Consider the following 27,854-nt stretch of genomic DNA (forward strand, 5'->3'; position numbering starts at 1 on the left):
GATTAGGACCTGAGGACCCAGCTTCAGAGTGACGGGACAACCCTTTAGAACTGAGTTGAGGAGGAATTATTTTCAGCCTGAGGATGGTGAATCTATGGAACTTTGCCACAGAGGGCTGTGGAGGCCATGTAGTTGAGTGTATTAAAGAGGAAGATAGATAAGTGTTTGATTAGTAATGAGATCTAAGATTATGGGAAAATGCAGGAGAATAGAGTTCAGAAACATATCAGCCATAATGGAAGGGCAGAGCAGACCCGGTGTACCAAATGGCATAATTCTGCTCTCATGTCTTCTCTGCAATGATCTATTGTTGTGGTTCTGTTTGCCGAGCTGGGAATTTGTGTTGCAGACATTTCGTCCCCTGTCTAGGTAACATCCTCAGTGCTTGGGAGCCTCCTGTGAAGCGCTTCTGTGATGTTTCCTCCGACATTTATAGTGGTTTGTCTCTGCCACTTCCGGTTGTCAGTTCCAGCTGTCCGCTGCAGTGGCCGGTATATTGGGTCCAGGTCGATGTGGTTGTTGATAGAATCTGTGGATGAGTGCCATGCCTCTCGGAATTCCCTGGCTGTTCTCTGTTTGGCTTGTCCTATAATAGTAGTGTTGTCTCAGTTGAACCCCTGTTGCTTGTCATCCGCGTGTGTGGCTACTAAGGATAGCTGGTCATGTCGTTTTGTGACTAGTTGGTGTTCATGGATACGGAGCTGTCTTCCTGTTTGTCCTGTGTATTGTTTTGTGCAGTCCTTACCAATGTAGTATACAAAATCCCATGCAAGGATAGAGCTGTCCTTATATGTCAATCTCACTTGACTTTTAAGAAATCACCAAATTCCTTACTGATAAACGATGGTCCATTGTCGGTGACCAACATTTCTGGGACTCAGTATCTTGCAAAAGATGCATGCAGTTTTTCTATCATTGTTCTAATGTTTGATGAATGGACAATATGCACATCCAACCATTCTGAGTGGGCATCTACAATGACTAAGAATATTGAACCTATGAAACTCAGTACAAAGTTTACCCAGACATTCCAATGGGTGTGGGGGAGCTGTTAGCACTAAGATTTGTCCTTGATGACACTATGGGCAATGCAGCCAAGTCTGCCCTCAAGGTGGGCCATCAGATAAAATTTGTTGCCGATATGTTCATGTTGCCTTACAACCTGAACATTTCTTAATCGACTGATAGCGTCTTCTGGCAAGGCAAGGGGCTTCCTGATCAACACCACCTGGTGCTTAGACATGGACACCCTGGAGAGTTACTGCTCTGGATGTAGAATATCTTACTGTGAAGTACTGTCCTTACTATCTGCCACGTGAGTTCACCTCCGCTATCCTGACAGCGATCTGTACAGAAGTGAAGAGTGCACTTGATGTAGTATGCAATACTGCAAACAGTTTTGAGACAAAATACAGAAGGGCTTGTTCATAGTCAGTGACTTCAACCAGGCCAACCTCAAGAATGTGCTTCCAGCATACCATCAACATGTTTCCTATCCCATGGGGTCATCCAAACATTCTTGAGCATTCCTATACAACCATGAAAGCAGCTACTGCAGCATCTCTGTCTGCATTTTGGAAAATCTGATCATAATGTCCTGCTCCACTTCCTGGCTTACAAGCTGAAATTAAAGCATGAGAACATAGTACAACAAGTAGTGCAGTATTGGTTTGATGCAGCAGAAGGGGCTCCGTAGAACTGTTTAAAGTTAGTGGATGAGTCTGTATTCAAGAACACAGTGACCAACCTAAACGAGTATGCCACTACCATTACAGACTTTATTAGTAAGTGTGCGATGATTGCTTGTCGAAGAAGTTAATCTGTATGTTCCTCAAATATAAACTATGAATGAACTGGGAGATTCACTTTTTATTTAAGTGAATATAAGGCATTCAAACATGGCAACCCTGACCTATACAGGAAATCTAAGTACAATCTTCAGGAGGCCATCAGAGATGCCAAGAGGCAGTACCAAATTAAGCTTGAGACTTACCCAGACTAACCACATAGACTGGCAAGTTTTATACAACATAATGGGCTACTATGAGAATATTCCTCATTCGTGAAGAAGGGCTCATGCCCGAAACGTCGATTCTCCTGCTTCTTGGGTGCTGCCTCACCTGCGCTTTTCCAGCAACACATTTTCAGCTCTGATCTCCAGCATCTGCAGTCTTCACTTTCTCCTCCAACAATACATCCTTACCCAGTGAGCTCAATGCATACTATGCTGGCTTTTAATAGAAGGTCAGTGAAACAATGTAATCTATCCCAACAGCCTCAGATGCATCAATACTCACTGTTATGGCTGCGGATGTTAGATTGGCCTGCTTGAGCGTAAACCCATGGAAAGCGATTGGCCCAGATGGACTCCCTGGCTATCCACTCCGATCCTGTGGCAGAAGTATTCACAGACATCATTTACCTATCTTTACTATGATCTGAAAACTCCACTTGCTTCAAGGAGATCACCGTCAGCCCGGTACCGAAAGAAAATCAGGCTGTGTACCTGAATGACTATTGCCAAGTGGCTCTGACCTCGATAATTAAGAAGAGCTTTGAGAGGTTATTTTCACATCAACTCCAGCCTATTGTCCTTGCAATTTGCCTATCAGCATAACAGGTCCATGTTAGATGTCATCTTTCTGGCCCTACATTCATCCCTGGACCATCTGGATACAAGGATACCTACATCAAGTCGCTACTTCTTGACTATAGCTCTGTTTTCAACGCAATAATTCCAAACAAACTCATCTCTAATCTCAAGACCTAAGTCTCAGCTCAACACCACCTCCCCCCACCCCTCCTCTGTAACTGGATCCTTGACTTCCTGACCCTGAGATCGCAATCAGTAAGAATAGGCGACAACATAGTCTCCATCACTATCCTCAACACTGGTGCCCTGCAGGGATGGGCACTCAGCACCCCCCAGCTATACTCCTTATACACTCACGATGCTATGTCCAAATTCTGACCCAATTCTATTTACTAGTTTGCTGATGACACAACCGTTGGATCTCAAACAGCTACCAGACAGAATACAGGAAAAAAATTGAGTGGTTAGTGCATGGTGTAAAATCAATAATCTCTCCATCAATGTCAGCAAAACAAAGGACTGGTCATTGATTTCAGGAAGTGGAGTGGAGGCCATGTATCACTGGTGCTGAAGTGGAGATAGTCAAGAGTGTCACATTCCTGGGAGTGATGATGATCGACAATGTGTCTTGCTCCAACCACATCGACACAGCAGTCAAGAAAGCACAATAACACCTCTCCTTTCTCAGGAGGCTAAAGAAATTTGGAATATCGTCATAGAATCCCTGCAAGGTGGAAACAGGCCATTTAGGCCCAAAACGTCCACACCGACCCTCCGAAGAGTAACCCACCTATTGCCCTACCCTATTACCTGACATTTCCCCTGACTAATGCACCTAGCCTATACATCCCTGAACACTATGGGCAATTTAGCATGGCCAATTCACCTAACCTGCACATCTTTGGACTGTGGGAGGAAACCAGAGCACTCGGAGCAAACCCACACAGACACTGGGAGAATGTACTATCTACAATGACTCTTAACCATTTTTATAAATGATTCTTTGAAATCTTGCTATCTGGATGCATCACAGCATGGAATGGCAACTGCTTTTCCCAGACTACAAGAAGCTACTGAGAGTCATGAGCAGAGTCCAATCCATCATGAAAACCAGCCTCCCATCTATTAACTTCATCTATACTTCCTGCTATCTCAGGAAATCAACCAACATAGTCAAAGAAGAAGTGTGTTACAGCATAACAGGGAAGAGATTGTGCTTATTACGTCTCTGATGCTGCACTGCATTTATTTATAGAAGTGATGGAGGGGAGAGATGTGTCGACCCACAGGATGGATAGCGTTTAAAAGGAAATCACAGCATACATAACCAGGACAGTGGTGTTAGACAGTTCTCTGGTTTTTGCAGGAGTTGAGCCCATAGGCCTAGAAGCTCAGCAGCCAAAAGTTCAATGATATTGCAAGAGTGGCAAATGCCAGAGAATGTAGCATCAAATGCCAAATCCCAATAACTGCACCACTAGCCCCACACAATACTCATTGCATCCTCCTCCCATGTTTATCAATTAACATTCATAGCTTTATCACACCCTCAATCACAGAGCACTGCTGCAAACCTTACACTTTTGACGCAGTTTGCAGGCACACTGCCAGGTATTAAACTCTGGCAACTATATTGCCAAGCATAATACATCGCATTCACCTTCACACTTTCCTCTATTTTGAAGGATAATTTAGGACATGACTGGAGATATTAGGAGCTAACCATCTGGATAGATATGATTGCTTGGCCTTACACAAAAGCAGCTGGTGTACTTACCAATATTGGGGCAGTCATCACTGAGACCCGTGAAATCATTGTAGCTGACAGTATCCTCCTACCTAATTCTTCTTCTGATACCTTACTTCTTTTTCATCTCTCAATCTCTTCTGATTTAGAAGGCACACATAGCCTAAGCTTTTTTTGTTCATACGTCATAGGACATGGATGTCGCTGGCTGGCCAGCATTTATTCCCCATCCTCAGTTGCCCTGGAGGAAATGTTGCATCTATTCTGTCTCCCCTTGCCCAATCCCCAACCTCACCCTTGTGCCTTTCATTTTTCAGATAGCATAGAACTGCAATCTGATTTGTGGTGAATGAACAAAAGGGGAATAGCATAAAATTATTGAGAACAATACACTGCTTTTGCTCAGACATTGATACAGTGCGTGGTGTACAGTAGAAAAAGCAAGAATGAATTGCTGTCAAGATGGATGGCAAGATTAGCATAGATGGTGACTCACGGGAGTATGAAATTGCATACATTCTGCTGCAGAAGCCTCAGATGAGTGCTTTGATGGGGGTATTATGCCAAAGTAAGCTGGCTGGTATGCACAATGAAAATTCTGGTAGTCTGCTAGATTGCAGTGTTTAGATCAGAGTGGTGCTGGAATAGCTCAGCAGGTCAGGCAGCATCCGAAGAGCAGAAAAATCTTTTAACGTTTCAGGCAAAAGCCTTTCATCAGGAATAGAGGCAGGAAGCCTCCAGGGTGGAGAGATAAATGGCGGTGGGAGGCTGCTGGGGAGAAGATAGCAAGGAGTACAATGGGTGAATGGGGGTGGGGATGGAGGTGATAGGTCAGAGGGGAAGGTGGAGCGGATAGGCGGGAAGGGAGATTGGCAGGTAGGACAGGTCATGAGGACAGTGCTGAGCTGGAAGGTTGGAACTGAGGTAAGGTGGGGAGAGGGGAAATGAGGAAACTGGTGAAGTCCACATTGATGCCCTGGGGTTGAAGTGTTCTGAGGCAGAAGATGAGGCGTTCACTCTGATCTAAACTCTGGTTTCCAGCATCTGCAGTCCTCACTCTAGCCCTGCTAGATTGCAGTGTTAAGGTTTATGTAGCGATCTTGTCACTGGATTATGCCTATAGCTTACAACTCCCTTCCACCACTGCTATTTTGGCACAAATCTCATTGTTCCTAATTAAACAGGCCAGAGTCCTGTCCACACAGGATGGTGCTGTCTGAATTTGGTATTCTAGGGCCAGAACTGCTAAGGGTTATTCATCTGCCATGTCCCCAGTGAAAATCAGCTGTCAAAATGTGTGATGCTGGAAAAACATAGCCAGTCATGCAGCATCTGAAGAGCAAGAGAGTGGACACTTTGAGCATTAGCTCTTCATCAGGAATTGATACTGGGGGAGGAGATTTGGCTGGAGATATGGAATGATGAAGAGCTTATGCTCGATTCATTGACTTTCCTGCTCCTCGGATGCTGCCTGACCGGCTGTGCTGTTCCAGCACCACACCTTTTGACTCTGATCTCCAGGATCTGCAATCCTCACTATCTCCTAAAGAAAATTAGCAGGCTTCCACCAGTCAGATAGTAACACTGGTGGGAGCTAGGCCAGACAAAGGTGCGTAAAAGGTACAGAGGACACTTAGTTGAATTTTATATGCAATATGTGTGAAATTGATTAGGGATATTTATTCAATGTTGGCATTTATCTTTGCCTTGTGCTCAATCAGATACTCTGATGGTCAGTAACAAAGGAAAGGGAAGGTATGGAACTGTTGATAAATGGGGAATTGGAATTGTAACAGTTTTTCGTGAAATTTATATTCTGAGATGAATGTGTTTAATGGAGTGAATGACAGCAGTTGACCGTTCAGTAATGTGGTTGTTATTTCTGACAACTGGCAAGCTGTCTTGCGAAAGAACAACATTATAAAAGTTGGAAAATCTTCAGATACTTTGGAATACATTATCCACTAGATAAAGTACAACCATACACTATAAGGTCTCAAGCTAATTTTTTAAACACTACCCTGATCAGATCGGTTATCTGCTTTTCAGAGCACTAATGAATTGCACCGTATGGAATTTGCTTGTTCAGCTGCCTTTGCAAGTGTGTGTTTAATGACTTTGATAGATTTACAAACTTCTGAAGAGGCTAATAGACTTTCCAAGTACTTATCAAAACATGGTTGTATATTTGACAAATTTATGAGCTATTCGATAATGTTTTATTTTAGAAGTTTTGTTTCTTTCTGATGAAGGGCTAATGCCCAAAACATCGACTCTCCTGCTCTTCGGAAGTTGCCTGACCTGCTGTGTTTTTCCAGTGTCACTCTTGTTGACTCTTTCTTTCTGGCATGTATTCCAAGACAGCAAAGTTAATCAGCAATTTTCTTTTTCACTCACCATTTCCCTAGAGTGTGCTGTCCTCCAATGAATATCTACAAATCTTGAATGAGTATTATATCTTCCATCCATCCATTGTATTGAATGTAACTTAACTGTCAAGATCTATAGTAACGTTTATGTTTCTGAATTGATACTGGGGGAGGAGGTTTGGCTGGAGATATGGAAGTTAAGCAGGCATTGGGGACTTTATGCTGATCTGCAAGTTTAGTTTAATTGGAAAGGCTTCTGATGGCAATAGGGACAGGGCTGATGTTTCAAGGAATAGTGGTGAGCTTTTTGACATTGTTACTTTGGCATTTTAGGTGGTAGGCCAGTCAAAACCTGAACTAGTAGATCCTGCCTGCACACAATGCTGGGGCAATTAATCATGACTCATTTAATCGTGCCACTACAGCGAAAATTCGAGCTCTTCTTTTTTAAGTAAAAATCAATGTTTAAATATAAAACAAGATTTCTAAACAAAGTTAATCAAAAATATTGTCATTCTGTGCAAAGCATTCCAAGATTATGCTCCTCCCGACCTGCGACCATTTCCTTACATATGCAGTTCTTGTTGTAAAACTGATAGTTAATCACATGCACTAAGATAGAGCATCTAAATGTTGGACTTTTCAGAAAACTGGAGGAAATATCTGAAATGACAGAACCTAAACAACCTTTGCAGCAAATTTCCAATAAGTGCACTTGATGTGTAAAGTTGCAGTTTGCAATCTGATCAGTAACAACTATTAATTCACTCTGAAATTAGCTAATTTATCTTATTGCAGGCTAGACAGGAAAGAATGGGGAAGGCAGGAATTAATGAACACATGACACTGACTGATCTATTTGCATCCTATTATTTTAGTAATTGAAATTTTCAAATCTTTTGAGGCCATTGGAAATAGCTGCATAAGAACATTTGTATTGTTTATGCATCTAAGTATGTGCAGCTTGTCGCATCAGCTATTTTTAACATTGATGCCCTGTTGCTTGCATTGTAAACATACTTTATTTTATTTTAGAGGTTTTCTTTCTCTCTTGAATTTGTTCCAAGTAAGCAAAGTTAATCAGTAACTTTAATCACATACATTTCCATAGAGTGTCTGCGAATAATATCTACATAACATTTAATGATTATAGGATCTTCCATCCGCCCATTATACCAACTCTTACTTAAAATATTTGATCAGTAACATTACGTTGCTCATGGCCTCCACAAGATCCAGAGTACTTGTAAAAACTGTTATTAAAGAAGCAACTCCCAAAGTTAAAAATACTATTGAACCAGTTGCATTAGAATATCCATTACAAATGATACAAAGCACCACTGAAAATGACCAACGTCGTGTTTCTTGAGCTGGTTAAGGATAGGAACTGCATTTCAACAGATTTAATTTTCTTCATGCTTTGCATTTAAAACATTTTCTACTTTCTTTTGGGTGTTTTGTGTTACAACCGAACTCCAACACATCAAGAATCCCATCTGATTTAGCCTGAATTCATAATCCGTTCAGTTGACCTATAAAATTTTGTAATTATTCCATCTTTTGTTTAGATATAACATAGTTTTTCAGTGAGGCCACAGTACAATGAACTTGGATGGACTAACGCTGTGAAATGATTCATTTTGCAAGGAGTATTGGACAAGGCTATAAAAATAAGTGTTACAATAAAGGAAATAGTGGGACCAAGAAATCATCAAACATGGCAGGTGTTCGGATGGAGGCTGGAGGAAGACACTCTACTGATTACAACATAATTTAAAAAAATATTTTCTGCAGTTACAACGATAACTAATTAAATATTTTACAGATATCAGGTTTTAAACAACAAATTTCTTAACAAACCAATAAATGTTTATCCTCCTGCATATCCTCAAAATACACAGACAAACAAGCTTACACAAACTCACTTTTCAGAAGAGAAAGACACAGTAAATTTCCCTGGAGAGATTAAATTTTGAAAAAAGGTTCTTTGGTCAATGGGTCAACATTGAAGACAAAAGGATAAAGGACAACCGAGCTCCAAGGTCTGTTGCTCTAAACCTTTGGTATGTGTGGTCAAGCCACTAATCATGCACTATTGTCTCTGAACTCTTACAGGCAGGGAACTCACTCAGCTAATATAATTTTCAGATGTCCTTTTCATCACCCTTTCAAAAGAATAAGCAGGGCTTTTTTGAAATGGCCTGGAAGCTTGTTCATAACAAGGTTTCCTCTAACTTGTCTTGTTCTTAGGAAGCTTCCCTCCAACTGAACTATATAAAAGATGCATCTTTCCAAACAGGCCCATCAGGATCTACAGAAAACCAAGGTGGATTACCAGATGTGATTTGTATGAAACCTTGTTTGAAAATACAAATCTCTAGCGTCCAGAGTGAATTTTCGGTGACTTATTTAAGAAATCCCTTGAGGTATTTTCACAAAATTTTAAATAAATTAATTTTCAACAATCCTTCACAGCTCAAATCCTCCAAATATAAACTAAATTGTAATGCAGGCAGAGTGAAACATGAGATCGAAAAGCAGCAGACAGCATCTTGCATTTTATGAATAGGTGCATAGAGCATGAAGACAATGAAGTTTTGATAAAACTTCATTTGAGTTTTTGCATCCTTTTCTGGAAATCACCCTTTAGGAACAATATGACAGCAATTACTATGCGATTAGGCAAGATTTAGGAAGCACAGGATGGGGAAGAAAACTGCAGGGGATGGGCAGATTAGAAATGTGGAGCTTATTCAAGGAAAAGCTCCTGTGTGAGCTAGATAATTATGTACCTGTCAGGTAGAGAGGAAGCTGTAGAGCATGGGAGCCTTGGTTTACGAAGGAAGTGGAATCTCTGGTTAAGAGGAAGAAGAAGGATGAGTTGTGAAGGCTCAGTTAGGGCGCTTGAGGGTTACAAGGTAGCCAGGAAAGGCCTAAAGAGAGAGCTCAGAAGAGCCAGGAGGATACATGAAAAGTTATTGGCGGATAGGATCAGGGTAAATCTTAAGGCTTTCTGTAGGTATTTTATGAATAAAAGAATGATGAGAGTAAGATTAGGGCCAATCAAGGACAGTATTTGGAAGTTGTGTGTGGAGTCAGACGAGATAGGGAAAGCACTAAATGAATGTTTCAACAGTATTCACTCTAGAAAACGACAATGTTGTTGAGGAGAATGCTAAGATACAGTCTACTAGACTAGGTGGGATTGAGGTTCACAAGGAAGAGGTATTAGAAATCCTGCAGAGTGTGAAAATAAATAAGTCCCCTGGGCCAGATGGGATTTATCCTAGGATCCTTTGGGAAGTCAGGGAGGAGATTGCCGAACCTTTGGCATTGATCTTTTAATTGTCATTGTCTACGGGAATAGTGCCAGAAGACTGGAGAATAGCAAATGTGGTTCCCCTGTTCTAGAAGGGGAGTAGAGACAATTCTGGGAATTATAGACCAGTGAGCCTTACTTCAGTTGTTGGTAAAGTGTTGAAAAAAGTTATAAGAGATAGGATTGAAAATCATCAAGAAAAGAATAATTTGATTAGGGATAGTCAGCATGGTTTTGTGAAGGGTAGTTCGTGCCTCCCCACAGTAGGCTATTGCACAAAATGTGGAGGAATGGGATTGTGGAGGAGATAGCAGTTTGGATCAGTAATTGGCTTGCTGAAAGAAGACAGAGGGTGGTGGTTGATGGGAAATGTTCATCCTGGAGTCCAGTTACTAATGGGTCAGCGTTGGGTCCACTGCTGTTCGTCATTTTTATTAACGACCTGGATAAGGGCGTAGAAGGGTGGGTTAGTAAGTTTGCAGACACTAAGGTTGGTGGAGTTGTGGATAGTGACGAAAGATGTAGTAAGTTACAGAGAGACATAGATAAGCTGCAGAGCTGGGCTGAGAGGTGCCAAATGGAGTTTAATACGGACAAGTATGAGGTGATTCACTTTGGTCGGAGAACTGGAAAGCAAAGTACTGGGCTAATGGTAAGATTCTTGGTAGTGTAGATGAGCAGAAAGATCTCGGTGTCCTTGTGCACAGATCCTTGAAAGTTGCCACCCAGGGTGACAGGGTTGTTAAGAAGGCATACAGTGTTTTAGCTTTTATTAATAGAGGGATTGAGTTCTGGAACCATGAGGTTATGCTGCAGCTGTACAAAACTCTGGTGCAGCTGCACTTGGAGTATTGTATAACAGTTCTGGTCACCACATTATAAAAGGATTTGGAAGCTGTGGAAAGGGTGCAGAGGATGTTGCCTGGTATGGAGGGAAGGCCTTACAAGAAAAGGCTGAGGGACTTGAGGCTGTTTTCGTTGTAGAGAAGAAGGTTGAGAGGTGACTTAATAGAGACATATAAGATAATCAGAGGGTTAGATCGGGTGGACAGGGAGAGCCTTTTTCCAAGTATGGTGACGGCGAGCACAAGGGGGCATAGCTTTAAATTGAGGGGTGATGTTAGAGGTAGTTTCTTTACTCGGAGAGTAGTAAGGGTATGGAATGCCTGCAACAGTAGGAGATTTGCCAACTTTAAGTACATTTAATTCATCATTGGGCAAGCATATGGATGTACATGAATAGTGTAGGTTAGATGGGCTTCAGGTTGGTATGACAGGTCGGCACAACTTCGAGGGCCAAAGGGCCTGTACAGCGCTGTAACGTTCTATCTTCTATGTTTTATGTCTTAGAGAGGGTGCAGAAAGGACTCAGGAATGTTGGACTGTTCTTGTTGTAGAATACAAAGTTATGGTGGTTTGTTAGAGGTATTCAAAATCATAGCTGGGGAGAAAGTGTGGCCGTTAGTGGAAGGACCAAGAAGCAGAGAAAAGAAGTGTAAAGCGGAAAATCTTTCTCATGCAGTGAATAGCAGCAGTTGGGAATTCTCTGTATGAAAGTTGGGTTCATATTTAACCAAGGATTTCAAAACAAATTTGGATCAATATCTCAAAATGAAACATTTGTTACTGGAAAAAGATGATGGAGTGTTATTAGGTTAATTATAGCCAAATGAACTAAAATGATTTTCAAGATTACTTTCCCAAACATGTACGAGTCCAGTCTAACATCTGTACCTTCAAAGCCCTTAGCAATTAGACTCACTTTAACCTGTGACAATCTTAAAAGTAATTGGCCTGTGGTCTTGATGTTATTTTAAAAAAGAAAACAGTATCAATAATGATGCCAGAAAGTTAGGTAATTTCTGTTTGTGGTTTCTGGACAGGCAGACAAAATATCTGAAAAGTTAATTCAAATGAATTTTCCAAGCGCAAGAGATTTAAAAGATGGTAGCTACAGACCTGTCAGTCCCATGAAGATGGAAAGAGGAATTAAGTGTGTTGGTCAGCTAATTATAACTGGTCATAGAGTCATGTAGCATGAACAGACCCTTTGGTCCAACTTGTCGTGCAGACCACATTTCTCTCAAACTAAACTTGTCCCTCTTGCATGAGTTTGGCCCACATCCCTCTAAATCTTTCTGATTCACATAGGAGAAGTCTTTTAACTATATGTGCATCTACCACTTTGTCTGGCAGTTTATTCCACATATGAGCCACTCTGTGTGAAAAGGTTGTTCCTCAGGTCCCTTTTAAATTTTTCTCCTCTCACTTTAAAATTACCTACCTAGTTTTGAACTCCCCACCATAGGGGAGGGAATCTTTGCTAATCAACTTACCTATGCATGTCATGATTTTTGAAATCTCTATTAGGTCACCTTTCAATCTCCTATGGTCCAGGGAAAAAACTCCCAGCCTGTCCAGCCTCTCCTTTTAAGTCAAACACTTAGTTCTCACAACATTCTGATGAGTCTTTTCTGCATCTTCTCCAATTTAATAACATCCTTCCTATAGCAGAGTGAAAACTGTACATAGTATTCCAAATATGGCCTCCCCAACATCCTGTAGTACCTGAATATGATGTCCAATTCCTATACTCACTGGCCTGAGCAATGAAGGCAAACATGCTAAATGCATTATTAAGAACTCTATGTACCTATGACACAACTTTGAAAGAACTATGTACCTGAACCTCTAGGCTTCTCTGGTCGACAACATTACCCAGGGCCTTACCATTAACTGGATAAGTCTTGCTCCTTGCATTACCAAAATGCAATATCTTGTGTTTGAGAAAGTGGCTGTTTCATTGTGTTTACTTTTTCTGTGTTGTGCCAATAAACATAATCATGTCCTTAGGTTTAAACTTACCAGGAAGCCAGTTTATATCTATTCTTTACAGCATCAAGAACAACACCTATACAATGTATTCAAGAACAATGGGTACCCAATAAGCACAGTTTGTTGATTCTTACACAACAAATTTAAACAAGAAAACACATCATGCCCATGGACTCTAGCCACACTAATATACATGAAAGACATATCTGTGATGATGACCAGACTACTCAAGCCCCTTGGCATCATGGTAGCCCACAAACCTATCAATATAATGAAACTGCTCTTGATGACTCTAAAGGACCCTGTACCAACAATCAGCAGAACAAATGTCATATACAAAATACCCTGCAAGGACTGCAATAAGCATTACATCAGGCAGACTGGCAGGAAATTAGCCACTAGGATACATGAGCACTAACTAGCCGCCAAAAGACATGACCAACTGTCACTGCTATCCTTATACACCGACAAAGAGGGACACCAGTCAGGCTAAATAAAGACACACATGGGAATTCTTTGAGGCCTGGCATTCAAACCAGAATTCTATTAACAAACGTATCGATTTGGACCTCATTTACGAGCCTCGTAGAAAACGAACCGGAAGTGTTATCACCCACTTCAACAGAACAAGGTACATAAATAGAAAGCAGGACAGTACACCAATGCTTCAATGGAGGCATACTGATGATGACACCTAGCATTGTGATGAAACGTCTGAGAACAAATCTCCCAGCTCAGCGAGCAAACTTGCAACCTGAACAAGTATTTAATTTTCTAATGCATTCAAATGATTTCCTTTTATGTCTCCTGGACCTAGTGCTACCATATCTCCCTGTTGCATTGTCAAGAGCTCTTTCTTCTACACTATGTAACTATTTTCTGATCTATGAGTTCCTTCCAGACTCTCCCTTAGTAATGTGGTTTGAAGAGTTTCCTCAATTGGTTTTATTCTCAGTTCAACTGAAGCATTGCTATATCTACTGATGGGAAATCAGCGGACCAGGAAAATCAGGTGTCTGGTGCATTTAGTAAGAGTGAGCATAAGTCTTAAATTAATAATAAAGAAGAGCAAAGAAACATCTAGTGTAGACTTTGTAAATTGGAAGATAAGTAATTTAAATATGATGAGAAGGGATGTGGCTCTGACAAAGAAACAAACATTGATGGAGTAATGGGTGCTCTTTAAGGAAGTAATGACTCATTTACTGATTACAATGCAGATGGAAGGGAAGGGAAACCAAAACAGGGTCTATTTGATCAATTGATTGGGATTGTAGGACTTATATTTCTCAAGGCTAAATGGTTCATGAAGAAAGTGGAATAGTTAGATGATCAGCTAAAATTAGATTAAATGGTGGAGCAGGATCAAGGGACCAATTAGTTTTTTCCTGCTTATATTTTCTCTGTTTGTAAAATGAAAATAACGTATGGTATATGTCAGATGATTTCTTCAAGGGAGAATCTGGTCAAATACATAATTTGATTGGGGAGATGAGGAAAGATTGGAAGATGGAGAGCATGAGAATAGAATGCAGTCAATCTGAAACTCTCTTGCAATTGTAGCAATAATAATGAGGTGGTAAGAGGTGAAGTAGATCCTATTAGAGACAAAAAGAGGATAATTGGTTAAAGGCACAGGGAATGGCTGGAATACCTAATGAGTAACTTTTATCAGCATTTACAATTGAATAAGGCTGTGACAACATATTGCTAGAAGCAGCGATAATGGAGGTAATAGATAGTGTGAAAAAAATGGAGATATTGGAAAGGAGGGTTTCCTCATGATAAACTAGTTAGCAAGGCTAGATCTCATGGGATACAGGGAGAACTCGAGATTTAGATACAGAACTGGCCAGAAGCTAGAAGACAGAGGGTGGTGGTGCAAGGTTGCCTTTCAGATTGAAGGCCTGTAACCAGTGGTGTGCAACAAGGATCAATGCTGGTTCCACTATATTTCATCATTTATATAAATGATTTAGGTGTGAACATAGGAGGTACAGTTGGTATTTTTGCATATGACACCAGAATTGGAGGTATAGTGGACAGTGGAGAAGGTTACCTCAGAATACAACGGGATCTTGATCAGATGGGCCAATGGGCTGAGGAGGGGCAGATGAAGTTTAATTTAGATGAATGCGAGGTGCTGGAGTTTGGAATGGCAAATCAGAGTGGTACTTATGTGCATAATGATAAGGTCCTGGGGAGTGTTGCTAAACAAAGAGACCTTGGAGTACAGGTTTATAGTTCCTTGAAAGTGGAGTTGCAGGTAGATACGATAGTGAAGAATGTATTTGGTATGCTTTCCTTTATTGAGTACCGGAGTTGGGAGGTCATGTTGCAGCTGTACGTTGCAGGACATTGGTTAGGCCACCTTTGGAATATTGTGTTCAATTCTGGTCTCCCTCCTATCAGAAGGATGTTGTGAAACTTGAAAGGGTTCAGAAACAAATTGAATCCCAACAGTGTGGAAGTATGCCATTTGGCCTAACGAGTCACACTGACCCTTCAATGAGTATTCCACCCACACCCATTCCCCTACCCTATTATTCTACATTTCCCCTGACTAATGCACCTAATCCACACATTCCTGAACACAATGGGTAATTTAGCATGGCCAGTTCACCTAATATGCACATATTTGGACTGTGGGAGGAAATCAGAGTACCCGGAGGAAATCCATGCAGACAAGGGGAGAATGTGCAAACTCCACACAGACAGTTGCCTGAGCTGGAATCAAAGCTGAGTCACTGGCACTGTGAGGCAGCAGTGCTAACCACTGAGCCACCGTATCACTGTTATAGAGGTTTATAAATTCATGTGGGGCATGGATAGAGTAAGTGGACAAGTCTTTTCTCTGGGATGAGGGAGTCCAAGGCTAGAGGGCATAGGTTTAGGGTGAGAGGGGAAAAATTTAAAAGGGACCTCAGAGGCAGCTTTTTCATGCACAGGCTGGTGTGTGTGTGGAATGAACTGTCAGAGGAAGTGGTGGAGGCTGGTGCAATTACAACATTTAAAAGACATCTGGATAGGTATATGAATAGGAAAGGTTTAGAGGGATATCGGCCAAGTGCTGGCAAATGGGACTAGATTAAATTCGGATGTCTGGTTGGCATGGATGGGTTGGACTGAAGGGTATGCTCCTGTACTATACATCTCTAGAACTCTATGATTCTGTTTAGAGTAGAAATGTACCTGGTCAAGAAGGTTGGCTTTAACGTTTCAGAACAAAGGGGGGATGATGATAGCAGAAGGGCTTATCCTTAATCTTTCTGAGGATTGGAGAGTGGGCGATGTCACCTTTATTCAAGAAAGAGTGTCAGGATAATCCTAGCAACTACAGGTTTGTTCACATCAGTCAGTAAGTTTTGGGAATTTATATCATGTAAAAAGTTTCAATTAATTAAGGAGGGCAAGCATATATATCTAAAAATTAGATTGTGCTTAACAAATTGAATTTTATTTTTGGATCTAGTAAATGACAGCGTTAATGTTAATGAAAGGAATTCAGTGGAGGTTGGCTATATGGAGTTTAAGGAGATGTTTGACAAGATAGGACATAAAAGGTTGGTAAACAAAATTGACACTGATGGAATAGGAGGGCCAATGCCCACCTTGATAAAAAGAAATTGGTTATCAAGGGAAAAAAAAGTGAGTTATGAGCCCAAAGAGTGACAGTCACACCAGGATTGTCACTCCACTCCTGCTGATTTGCATTAGGATTGTGCACACTTTTCTTGCTGGCATTTCAAATCATTAAAAGTGGGAAGAGAACTTAAAATCTGGCAGAGCCCTCACAATGCAGGTGAATTTGGTGAAGTCAGATCTTTCCCCCTTTTTCATGCCAGTTGATGCCATATATTTTGATTTAAATGTCCAGCAGCTTTGAGAGTGTGGGAATGCACGTGATGGAGGTGGAGGTAGTATTTGGATCTGGGGGAGAGACGGGAGTGTGTTTGACGGGGAGAGTGTTGGGTCTGGGGATTCAGACTGGCAGTGGAGTGGGGGTGTTGTCCCCTGGTGAGGGAGGTTGAAATCATCTCTCCAAAGATGCTGCTATTACTGCTGAACGTCTCTAGTAATTTCTGTTTTTGTTTCAGGTTTCCAGCATCTGCTGTTCTATATTTTATTTTAGATTGGAATCAGTTTGGTGATAATTGTGGGTGTAATTGATAGGTGGCTGCCTGGCATTTGGCAGGATGTATTAGATCTGGGAGTGTATTTGGATGAGTGAGTGGTTCGCTTCGATGGTCAGTTTTATCGTTACACAAGAGTTAGATTGGGTTTTAATCCTCAAACGTTTCCTGGCTCACTATTAGTTTCACTGAAGCAGCACCTTACAAATTCTGTGACTGTAATAGATTCTTACAGAATGTTCTCAAAATAGATTCTTACAGAATGTTCTAGATGCAGTGGAATTGTACTCTCTCATTTCCTAGGCAAAATCCACAGTGTATGCAAGGTCTGGGATCTTACATGATCCTGACATGTTACTCCAGGCTTCACTTATCCAGCGATTACTTGACCATGGTTGAAGATTGCTTTTCAGACTGGAGGATGAAAGGCAATAGTGTTCCCCCAAGCGTCACTCCTTTTCCTACTGTTGAGGGGAAAATCACCAGCTTGGAGTCAGATTCGAGGTTCAACGACAGAGTTTATTGTGCAAGGAAATATTGGAGCTTCAGGGAGAGAAAGACATCAACAACACAGTGGTCAGCTGTGAGTTTTCTTTCAACCCAGAGCACATATCAAGATACTTTTATATATTTTATACAGTGATGAATTGTCTCTGTAACATGGTTTGTTTATTGTCAACAGTGCAGAATAGTTGATAGTTTCGATGGTGTCATTGTCAGTTCCAGCGCAGCCTTTGTCGATTTCATCGCGATCGTTGTCAGTTCCAATATCTGTGGAAGTCCATTGCTGTAGTAATGGGTGCTAATTGCGCTTCCTGAAAAGGAGGATTACTGCAGCCCAGGCTATTTTCACTTTGTATTGAGTCCATATCAAACTGTTAGCATTTCTATCAATGATGATATCACTTTGGTGGGCAGTATACACTACTCATGTGTATTCTGTCCCCTACCCACCTTAAACTAATCAGCTAGGTTGTGAGTGCATTGTGCTGGCATTCTCGTGGCCTACAGCTGTGTCTGTGTTTTCTGTCTCTCTCTATATTGTGGTCTGGTAGCTGTCTTGTCAAGTGGCCAACTTATGACTCAGCAGCCATCTTGTGTGACAATGTGCCAAGTGTCATCCTGCCCCGTACCATCTCCTACATCACTACTGTGTATATAAATGGCTTGGATTTTGAAATGTGAGTAACATATGAAAGTTTTCCAATGGGTTCAAAGCTAGAAGGCATAGATTTAAGATGAGAGGGGAAAGATTTAAAAAGTAACTAAGGGTCAACTTCTTCACACAGATGGAGAAGCGTGTGTGGATTGAGCTGCCAGAGGAAGTGGTGGAGGCTGGTCCATTTACAACATTTAAAAGGGATCTGGAAGGGTGTATGAATGGGAATGGTTTAGAGGGATATGAACCAAATACTGGCAAATAGGACTAGATTTATTTAGGGTATCTAGTTGGCATTAATGAGTTGGAATGAAGGATCTGTTTTCATGCTGCACATCTCTATGACTGTGTACCAAATACAATGGAGTGACAAGCTGTGAGGATGCTACAACTTGCCTGCAACAGCACAAAGGCTAGCAGAATGGACACAGGAGTGACAGATGGAGTTTAACAGACAGAAGTGGAATGTGATGAGGCATTTTAGCAAAAGGATAAAAATAGGCATTATAGACTTAATAGTACTTAATTCTAAAAACTGTGCAAAAACAGGGATACTGGGGCTACTTATACATAATTTGGAGATGCTGGTGTTGGACTGGGTGTACAAAATTAAAAGTCACACAACACCAGGTTATAGTCCAACAGGTATAATTGGAAGCACACTAGCTTTTAGGAGCGTCGCTCCTTCATCAGGTGATAGTGACACTATCACCTGATGAAGGAGCGACGCTCCGAAACCTAGTGTGCTTCCAGTTAAACCTGTTGGACTATAACCTGGTGTTGTGTGATTTATACTTATACATAGATCTTCAAAGGTGGAAGGAAATTTTGAGAATGTGGTTACAAAGATTTTGAGATCTTGGGCTTCATAAATAGGCACATTGAGCATAAAACAGGAACATTTTGTGTTGAACGCTCACCAAGCTTAGGTAAAAACTAAAGTATTGCACCAATTTTTGTTTACTCGTTTGGTGTGAGGATTCTTAAAATGGTATTTAACAAGAGAAAGGAAATTTACCAGAAAGGTTACAAGGTTGGTTTTCCTCTTGTTTCAAGTTTAGATCAGAAAAGCTGTGTTTGTGTTAACTGGAACAAGGAACATTGTAAGGAAATTTGGTAGAGTTGTGCAATATTTTACTTGAATTAGGTAAGGTAGACAAGGTTCCTATTGTACACAGGAAGTGGTTATGGCCTGGAACATGTAGACCTTGAAGGTGATGAAAATGGAAATAATCCTAGAAGAGGCGACAGCTTAGTGGTATTATTGCTGACTGTTAATCCAGAAACCCATGAATGTTCTGGGGACTGTGGTTTGAATCCCACCACGGCAGAATTTGAGTTCAATAAAAAAGGAGCAGGAATTAAGTGTCTAATGATGACCATTGTCAATTATCAGGAAAAACCATCTGGTTCACCAATATCCTGTAGGGAAGGAAGCTGCCATTTTTATCTGCTCCGGCCTATATGTAACTCTAGACCCACAGCAATGTGGTTAAAGAAATACAGGTCTAGCCAGTAACATCCTTATTCCATAAATGAATAATTTAAAAAAAGATTTCGGAAGGAAATGACCATGGGTGGTACAGAAGTAGTGTCCCTACCCTGAACTAGGATGCCTGGGTTCAAGTCCCTCCTCCTCCAGCAATGTGTGATGATATATCTGAGTAGGTTGATTAGAAAATATCACAAGGAGAGTTATACTAAACAGACTGCTCTCTTGTGGTAAGTGCTAAACGGTCTTAATCTGTGTGATAAATGATTCTAACCTTGAAGACCTTTCATATGAGCATTCATTTACCCACTGTTGTTCTAATTTCATCATCTGCTATCATAACCAGATCTGTAATGTCACTCTTATTCTTAATTTTCCTGAGTTTGTTCTTCCTGTGATATTGACACTTGTATCCAATACTTGGACTATTTCAGAATCTGGCATTCTGTGAATCCTCTGTTCTTCTGTGTGACTGTGGTATGCCTCATTATTTTTCTTGGATACTGGACAAAATGATTGTTTCCTCAATATTTACTTTGAGTCATCTGATAGAATAGCACTATCTCAGTTTGTCAATCCAAGGTCGGTAAATTGAATTTCATCAGTTTTTTGTTTTCTTTGCAATCTGAAAATCTAATGAAGTCCATGATATATTTTTGCACAGAATAATTTTGTTTTGCAAAATCTGCCAAGACATGCTACTTAACCATTGACTAGGTCATCCCTCTTGTAGATTTCAATCAAGAAGTCCAATGGAAGATCTTCGTTTTCATGACCCTCTAACTGACAGGCTTCCAATTGATGGGTATCCAACTCATAAGATCTTGCACTTCTAATTTTACTTCCTGCACGAAGTTATAATACCAAGGCCCTTGTTGTTTCTTTGGTTTGGGGATTCTTCCACTGATCATAAGCTTCAAAGTTTGAAACCTCCAATTATCAGAGAATGTTCAAACAGGGTTTGTTATCTGCACTTTACCTCAATGGCACTGGCATTTTAGTTAGGCTTAGGGTTGTTGGTGGATGGGTGAAGGGGGAACAGTGCATTGTGTCTCATTTGAAGATAGCTAGTCATGAGAGGGAATTAAACATCTTCCAGTGCTGCATATGGTTCCTCATTGCTTTACTGCCTGCATTGTCATTAACAGTTGGTTCCCTTATGTGTTGGAGAGCCTCCTGCAGCACTTGAACCTACTGCTGAGGCATGCAACCACTCAATAGCAATTTCATCACTGGTCTGCATAGAGTCATAGATATGTACTGCATGGAAACAGACCCTTTGATCCAATACATCTATGCTGACCAGATATCCTAACCTAATCTAGTCCCATTTGCCAGCACTTGGCCCACATCCCTCTAAACCCTTCCTATTCATATACCCATCCAGATGCCTTTTAAACGTTGTAATTGCACGAGCCTCCACCCACTTCCCCTGACAGTTCATCTCTCTCTCTCTCTCTCTCTCACACACACACACACACACACACACACACCCCTCTACGTGAAAAAGTTACCCCTTAGATCCCTTTTATATCATACCCTCTTGCCCTAAATCTGTGCCCTCTAGTTCTGGACTCCTCCACCCCAGGGAAAAGACTTTGTCTATTTATCTTAACTGTGCCCCTCATGAATTTATAAACCTCTAAGGTCACCTGTCAGCTTCTGACGCTCCAGGGAAAACAGCCCCAGCCTATTCAGCCTCTCCTTATGGCTCAAATCCTCCAACCCTGGCAGCATTGTAGATCTTTTCTGAACCCTATCAAGTTTCCCAACATCATTCTGATAGGAAGGTGACTGGAATTGCATGCAATATTCCCAAAGTGGCCTCACCAATGTTCTGTACAGCTGCAACATGGCCTCGTAACTCCTATATTCAATACTCTGACCAATAATGGAAAGCGTACCAAATGCCTTCTTCACTATTCTATCTGCCTGTGACTCTACTTTCAAGGAACAATGAAACTGCACTCCAAAGTCTCTTCGTTCAGCAACACTTCCTAGGACCTTACCATTCAGTGCATAAGTGCTGGTAAGATTTGTTTTTCCAAAATGCAGCACCTCACATTTGTCTGAATTACACTCCATCTGCCACTCCTCAAGATCCCATTGTACTCTGAGGTAACCTTCTTCATTATCCATTACACCTCCAAAGTTGGTGTCATCTGCAAACTTACTAACTATGCCTCCTATGTTCACTTCCAAATCATTTATATAAATGATGAAAAGTAGTGAACCCAGCACCGATCTTGTGGCACTCTACTGGTCACAGGCCTCCAGTCTGAAAAGCAACCCTTCACCACTACCCTCTTTCTTCCACTTTTGAACCAGTTCTGTATCCAAATAGCTGGTTCTCCCTGTACTCCAGAATGCTCCCAGAATAGCGACAATCAAGCACAGGTTTTTCAGATCCCGGTCACTTTGTCAATTTTTTGGGCTTATCCAATTTTTCCTCCACTCTCAGTTCACTTGGCGGTGATGCTTCTGTAATAAGTTATCGTATGTATAGCAGAGACAAAGGTCAGCTGTTTTCATATTTGAGATGCGAGAAGCAGGACATGGAAAAAAAAACAGAATATTATAGAACTTTAAGAAGTGCAGAATGTGAAGCAACTTTCAGAACGCTCTACAGGTGAAGTTCTTCTCATCAAGATCCTTGTTATCCACAAAGACAAAGTTTAACTTTGGATAAAAATATTTTTAAGTAAATTTATTGTAAAGTAGGCCAAATGATAATATTACTTTATCTTTACCTTTTATTATGGAACAGGTTGTAGGTGGAAAGATGACTGAATTTGGCAGACTATGTGCATTCATTACCAAGGTGAAGAAGGGCAGTTTAGCAGACATTGTGGGGCATCTTAGACCAGGTACCATTTATAACTTCTTTTATGAGTTTACCTCTGCTGTTAACATGCATGTTATTCTGGATCTGATATTACTGTTATCAGAATCAATGTGTCCAATGTGAATTATGCAGTGCTTGCCTACACGTATGACATTAACAGTAGTGAGTAGCTCCAGAATTACATCTGATCACAATCAAACAAAGACATAGATATTACAATTGGTAATCAAAACACTGGAGGTGCTGGAAATGTAAAATAATTGCAGAAAATGCTGAAAATGTTCAGGTTTGTCAGTTTTGGTCCAAGAGAAACAGTTAACATATCAGATTGTTGATCCCTTTGCCTCTATTGTCCCGTTTCTTTCTTTAATCTTTCACTTTTTTCACTCATGCAGCTACTAGCCAGCCATTCATAATGGTGCAGAACACATTTTTTGTTTCTTTATGTAATACCACGGGACATAATTTCACTTAATTTCTCCTGCTTTTCATTGTATCTCAGAACTACCCTGCCCAATTCTTCCCTCCTCTACCTAACTCTGATGCCAAAACAATAACATTCCCATCTTTGTTCAGTTCTGATGAAGAGCCATCATTGACCCAATGTGTTAACTCTATTTCTCTCCACAGATGCTGCCCAACCTTTTATATTTTTGCAGTATTTCCTGTTTTACTTTTATTATTTGTATTGTTTGAATATTTGCATTTTACAAAAATGATTGGAAAGAAATTAGTTAAATTTACCAAACGAAAAAGAATAGTCAAAAATTAGAAAAGTGCTATGTTAACACCTATCGGTGCGCTATTCTGAATACAACATGGTGCCCAAGGAGAAACCGTGCAACAACAGAACTAATTTTGGATCATAGAATCATACAGCATGAAAACAGACTCTTCTGTCTAACCTGTCCACGCTGACCAGACATCCCAATCTGACCTAGTGCCATGTCTTTTAAATATTGTAATTGTATCCACCTCTAGGACCTCCTTGGGTATTCACGCACTACCTTCTGCGTGAAGAAGTTACCCCTAACGTCCTTTTTAAATCTTTCCCATCCCATCTTAAACCTATGCCCTCTAGTTTTGCGTTCCCCCATGCGAGGAAAAAGACCATGGTATTCATCCTATCGGTGACCCTCATAATTTTATAAATCTCAATAATTGAAAAGATGATTTGTACTATTTATCCCATTTCTTCCCTCTATGGATTATATGTAAAGATAAAGTTGCTATAGTCCTACTGCACCATCGAGCTGTGCTCGCATTAGAGAGTCACCATGCCTGAGATGATGGCAGAGGTTAAGAAGGAGAATCCTTCATGATAACCTCAACCGGTGGAGGAATTGAATCCATTTTGGAGTCATGTTGACGCTGCATCACAAACCAGTCAACTGAGCTAACTGACCTCTTACATGTTAGAGATGGTAACAAAAGTTTTCATTTTGCCACCTTGCTAGCTAACCCGCTGTAGGATTAAGCCTGATGGCTGACAAGCACTTCAAAACAGACAGTGAAGTTTATTTTAAAATCATTAAAGACAGCCAACAGAGTCTGTAAATTACAATTATTGAAAGAATGGTTATAATGTATCAAAGTTGTTTTCTTTATAATGATCCATTAATCTTTTTACTTGTATTATTTTAATGATCTAGGTGATGAAGTACTTGAATGGAATGGTCGGTCATTACAAGGAGCCACATTTGAGGAGGTGTATAACATCATCTTTGAATCTAAACCTGAGCCACAAGTTGAACTTCTAGTTTCCAGGCCTATTGGGTTAGTTGTCTTGGTTTAATATGAATCTGTCTTAACCTATATTAACATTTGTTTTAAGATTACCCAAATACTTTTAAGGAGTAATTTTATGAATGTGCACACATCAAATATTTGGGTGCATGCTCCTTGATCTTTCACCATTTAATCTACAAATAATTAAAGCAATCAAAGGAGCCGAAATATCTGGAAACTTTGATCTTAACAATCAAAATTCAGGAAGACAAACAATGATTCTGATATACAAAATACAAAGCAATTGAACTTTGACCTCACCTATGTTCATTTAATGACAGTGAAACTGTGCCGTTCTAATGGTTTGAATGTACCTGAACAGAAGAGCAAAACATGCTTTATGTCAACATATTGTCTGCCATTTGTTGTTTCTTACAAAACAACTTCTTTTCCTTTCGGTCTTGTGTGGAATTTGGAAATAGTTGGCAAAGGAGCATCTGTTTGAATCGAAAAGTGTAGTGCTGGAAAAGCACTGCAGGAGAGGCAGCGTGTGAGGAGCAGGAGCGTCGATGTTTTGGGTATAAGCCTTTCAACAGGAAAGTGGGAGGGAAAGGGTGCTGAAAGATAAATAGTAGGGTAGGGTTGGAGGTGGTGCAGAGAGGAAGATAGGTGGGAAGGCTATAGGTGGATGTGATAAGTCGGTGGGGAGGATAGAGCGGATAGGTGGGAAGGAAGATGGACAGGTGAAGAGGACCTGTTAAAGGGTTGGATCTGGGATGAGGTGGGGGAGAGGAGATTTCAAAACTGGTGAAGTCAGTGTTCTGGGCCTCTTCCAGTCCCAAACCGAAACCCACCCATCAGCTGGAGGCAGATGCGTCATTCTTCTGATTGTTATGGTGCTGTGTGCCAACTCACAGGCCATGATGCTGTCTTCCATTGTCCTCGGCTAGATTCTGCCAGGTGCTTGAAGAGATGTTTAGGGTCTTCATGTCATATTTGCAAGCATCTTTGAAGCAGTGTCTTGGGCATGTTACCAGTCATCTCACTCCTTCGATATGTGACTATCTTCAACCCTGTGGAGGTGTTCAAGCCAGCAAACTCAACCCTGCTTAACTTTGCAATGTTGCAACCAGTAAGGATGAAAATTGTTGAATTGCCTTTCCTGGCAGTCCAGCAGTGCCTTTACAGTGGAGGACAATTAGGGGAATCCAAATCCTCCTCCTCTTTTCATGGCAGCAGATGCTGTATGTACGCAGCCAGCCACTTTCACAACTCCTCTGAAAGGATAAATATGTAGCTAGGTATGAGGTTAGGCTGCCAGTTGGGTAGATATGACCCCAGTTAGGATCAGTTCCAGGTAGTAAGGAGCTCCTAGGGTAGTTTGGCCTTTTGTGGGGTGGGTAGATGATGTGTTTTCAGTGGAGAGAGGGAAGGTGGGTTTGCCGGGAGTGACTGGGTCTGAGAATTCAGATCAGTGGTAGAAGGGGTGTTGAACCTTGCGGTGGGAGGTTGGACCCATGTTCCTTGCTCGATTTTATTCAAAGCATATTTTGTGAATTGTCCAACGATGGGTAGATGCTTTTGCTCTGCGTGACGGTGTCTTCAGTTATGCACCAATTGACTGATTGGGTCAATAGTGACAGACAATGTAGAGGACTTTGTAACACTTTCCAGTAGTTTGTTGTCTAATGTATGAGAGAAAACATGACATTGTGTCCCATGGCCATTTTGAAAGTATATATCATCAGAGAGAATAAATACAAGCATGGGACAGATAGCCTCATGGACTATGTGGCTGAGTTTTTATTTGAGTAACTAACACAGTGTCAGTAGTGTAATAGAGCTGTAATTTTGTCTTTGCTTTCAATCGAGATAAATTGGAGCGCTTGCTTTCTGACCAAGTGTATAAATAACCTTCTGGCATAGTGGTAGTGTCCCTACCTTTGAGCCAGGAGTCCTGAGTTCAAATGCCATCTGCCCCATCGAACCATGTTGCGTAGAAAATATCTACAAGTAAAACCCTTTCCATATCTGCAGGAAATGCAAACGTGAGGAGCACTGAGAAGACTATGAAAAACAAAATAGGAGCTAGGACACCGCCCTGTTCACTCCATTCTTCACTCTGATGCTGCTGTCAGAAGTGGAGCCATTAAGATGGTGTGATGCAGCGCATGTCATCATAGAACAAACAGATGAGACTGAAGAGTTTTGGTGGATAGCTAATTTTCCCCCAAATGTTTTAGAGTCTGCTCCTAAGTGTATTCAATGTTTTAAGTGAGCTCTATGAAATTATAATGAAGAGGTACATTCTGGTCCCTGTATCCTGTTGAAGTCAGTGTTTGGAGAAAAGCGTGTGTGCTGTAGATCTACCAAACAGAAACCAAACTGTGCTCCTGGATATTCTTGGTCTTCAAGTTGATAGACCTTTCAGAGTGATGTGAGTTCAGACTTTTCCTTAAGAATAAGGAATGAGATGACCTTATGGTTATTGCAATCTCCTGTCTTTGTTTTAATATAAAGTGATGTTTTTTTTTATCATGCATGTCCAGTGGAATGGATACTACCGTCCAAAAGCAAAAGAAAGGAACACAAAACGGTATGACCATGGATGGGACCTTCTGTGCTCGAGTTGTTTGCCTTGGCCTTTCTAGCCAATTCATGGCCTCATGAGCACTCGTGGTGAGGGTTGTCTGTTGAAATTACAAAACAGGATGTTGGGGGGAGTGTTCAAATGCAGTATAGAAGATGCCCATCTCATGGGAGTATATCTTACAGTAGTATTCAACCACACCGGACACTTGTTTACTTGTGTTAGTGTGGATTTTAGGTGGGGAAGTTTTGGTGACTATAGGACCAAAGTTGCTCTCAACCAACATAGCATTTGCATTTCTGTTGCTGCAGGCAGTTTGGATCTATCATAGGTTGATCCAATGTTAAATTGTGATACACATCCCTGTCATTTTTCACAACTACCTTAGCTATTTTCAAGTGATACGGTGTTCTAATTGTTGGTTTTATGTTTTCCATCAGGTAGGATTATTTTTGCTTCAATGACAAATGACATACTCAGAGGAATAGGTTGCAAACCTGTCGTTGTTTCCTTTTTCAAAAGGTTGCTGCTACTGTTTGGTAAATGGTTAAACTTAGGTGACTTCCAAGCTTCATTGTTATCAACATCAGTACTTCCTGGTTAGCCTTTGGTTGATAGCTTTTACTAAGGTGCAGATTGGTGTCATTTCCTATATGAGAGATATTGATGCATTGTGACTTGTTATGTTCATGGTTGTTAAACCTTTAGAGTTGGACTTCCATTCTCATGTTGACAAAAGACTGCTGTATTCAATGTGGGCTGCACATCATAGGTGTAGTTATGGCGAAAGCCAGGTAGATTGCACCTCTTTGTGATAATAGGTCAAGTTAGTACCACTGGTCATATGTTCGCCCTCAAACAACATGTTGATGTGGAGTTGACTCTGAAAATAGCTAATTGCTGGTGTAAATAAAAAAAGTCTTGAATTTCACATACATACATCCCATCCCACTTCAGACATGAAAGTTGAAAGAGCTGCTCTTGGTTACAGAAGCACAGCAATAATTTTAAAACAAGAGGAAGCAAATTGTTTATTTGAATAAC

General features: G+C 40.8%; 1 protein-coding gene across 1 annotated transcript in view; it reads left to right on the plus strand.

Annotated features, from left to right (window-relative positions):
* rims2a (regulating synaptic membrane exocytosis 2a) overlaps positions 1-27,854 on the plus strand; it is an 839,749-nt gene that overhangs the window by 323,111 nt on the left and 488,784 nt on the right. The window contains exons 9-10 of the mRNA XM_060824314.1: positions 22,415-22,514; positions 24,145-24,268. Coding sequence (XP_060680297.1) covers positions 22,415-22,514; positions 24,145-24,268 — 224 coding nt within the window. The remainder of the gene's footprint in view (positions 1-22,414; positions 22,515-24,144; positions 24,269-27,854) is intronic.

Source organism: Hemiscyllium ocellatum, chromosome 4, assembly GCF_020745735.1.
Source record: "Hemiscyllium ocellatum isolate sHemOce1 chromosome 4, sHemOce1.pat.X.cur, whole genome shotgun sequence".
Taxonomy (NCBI): domain Eukaryota; kingdom Metazoa; phylum Chordata; class Chondrichthyes; order Orectolobiformes; family Hemiscylliidae; genus Hemiscyllium; species Hemiscyllium ocellatum.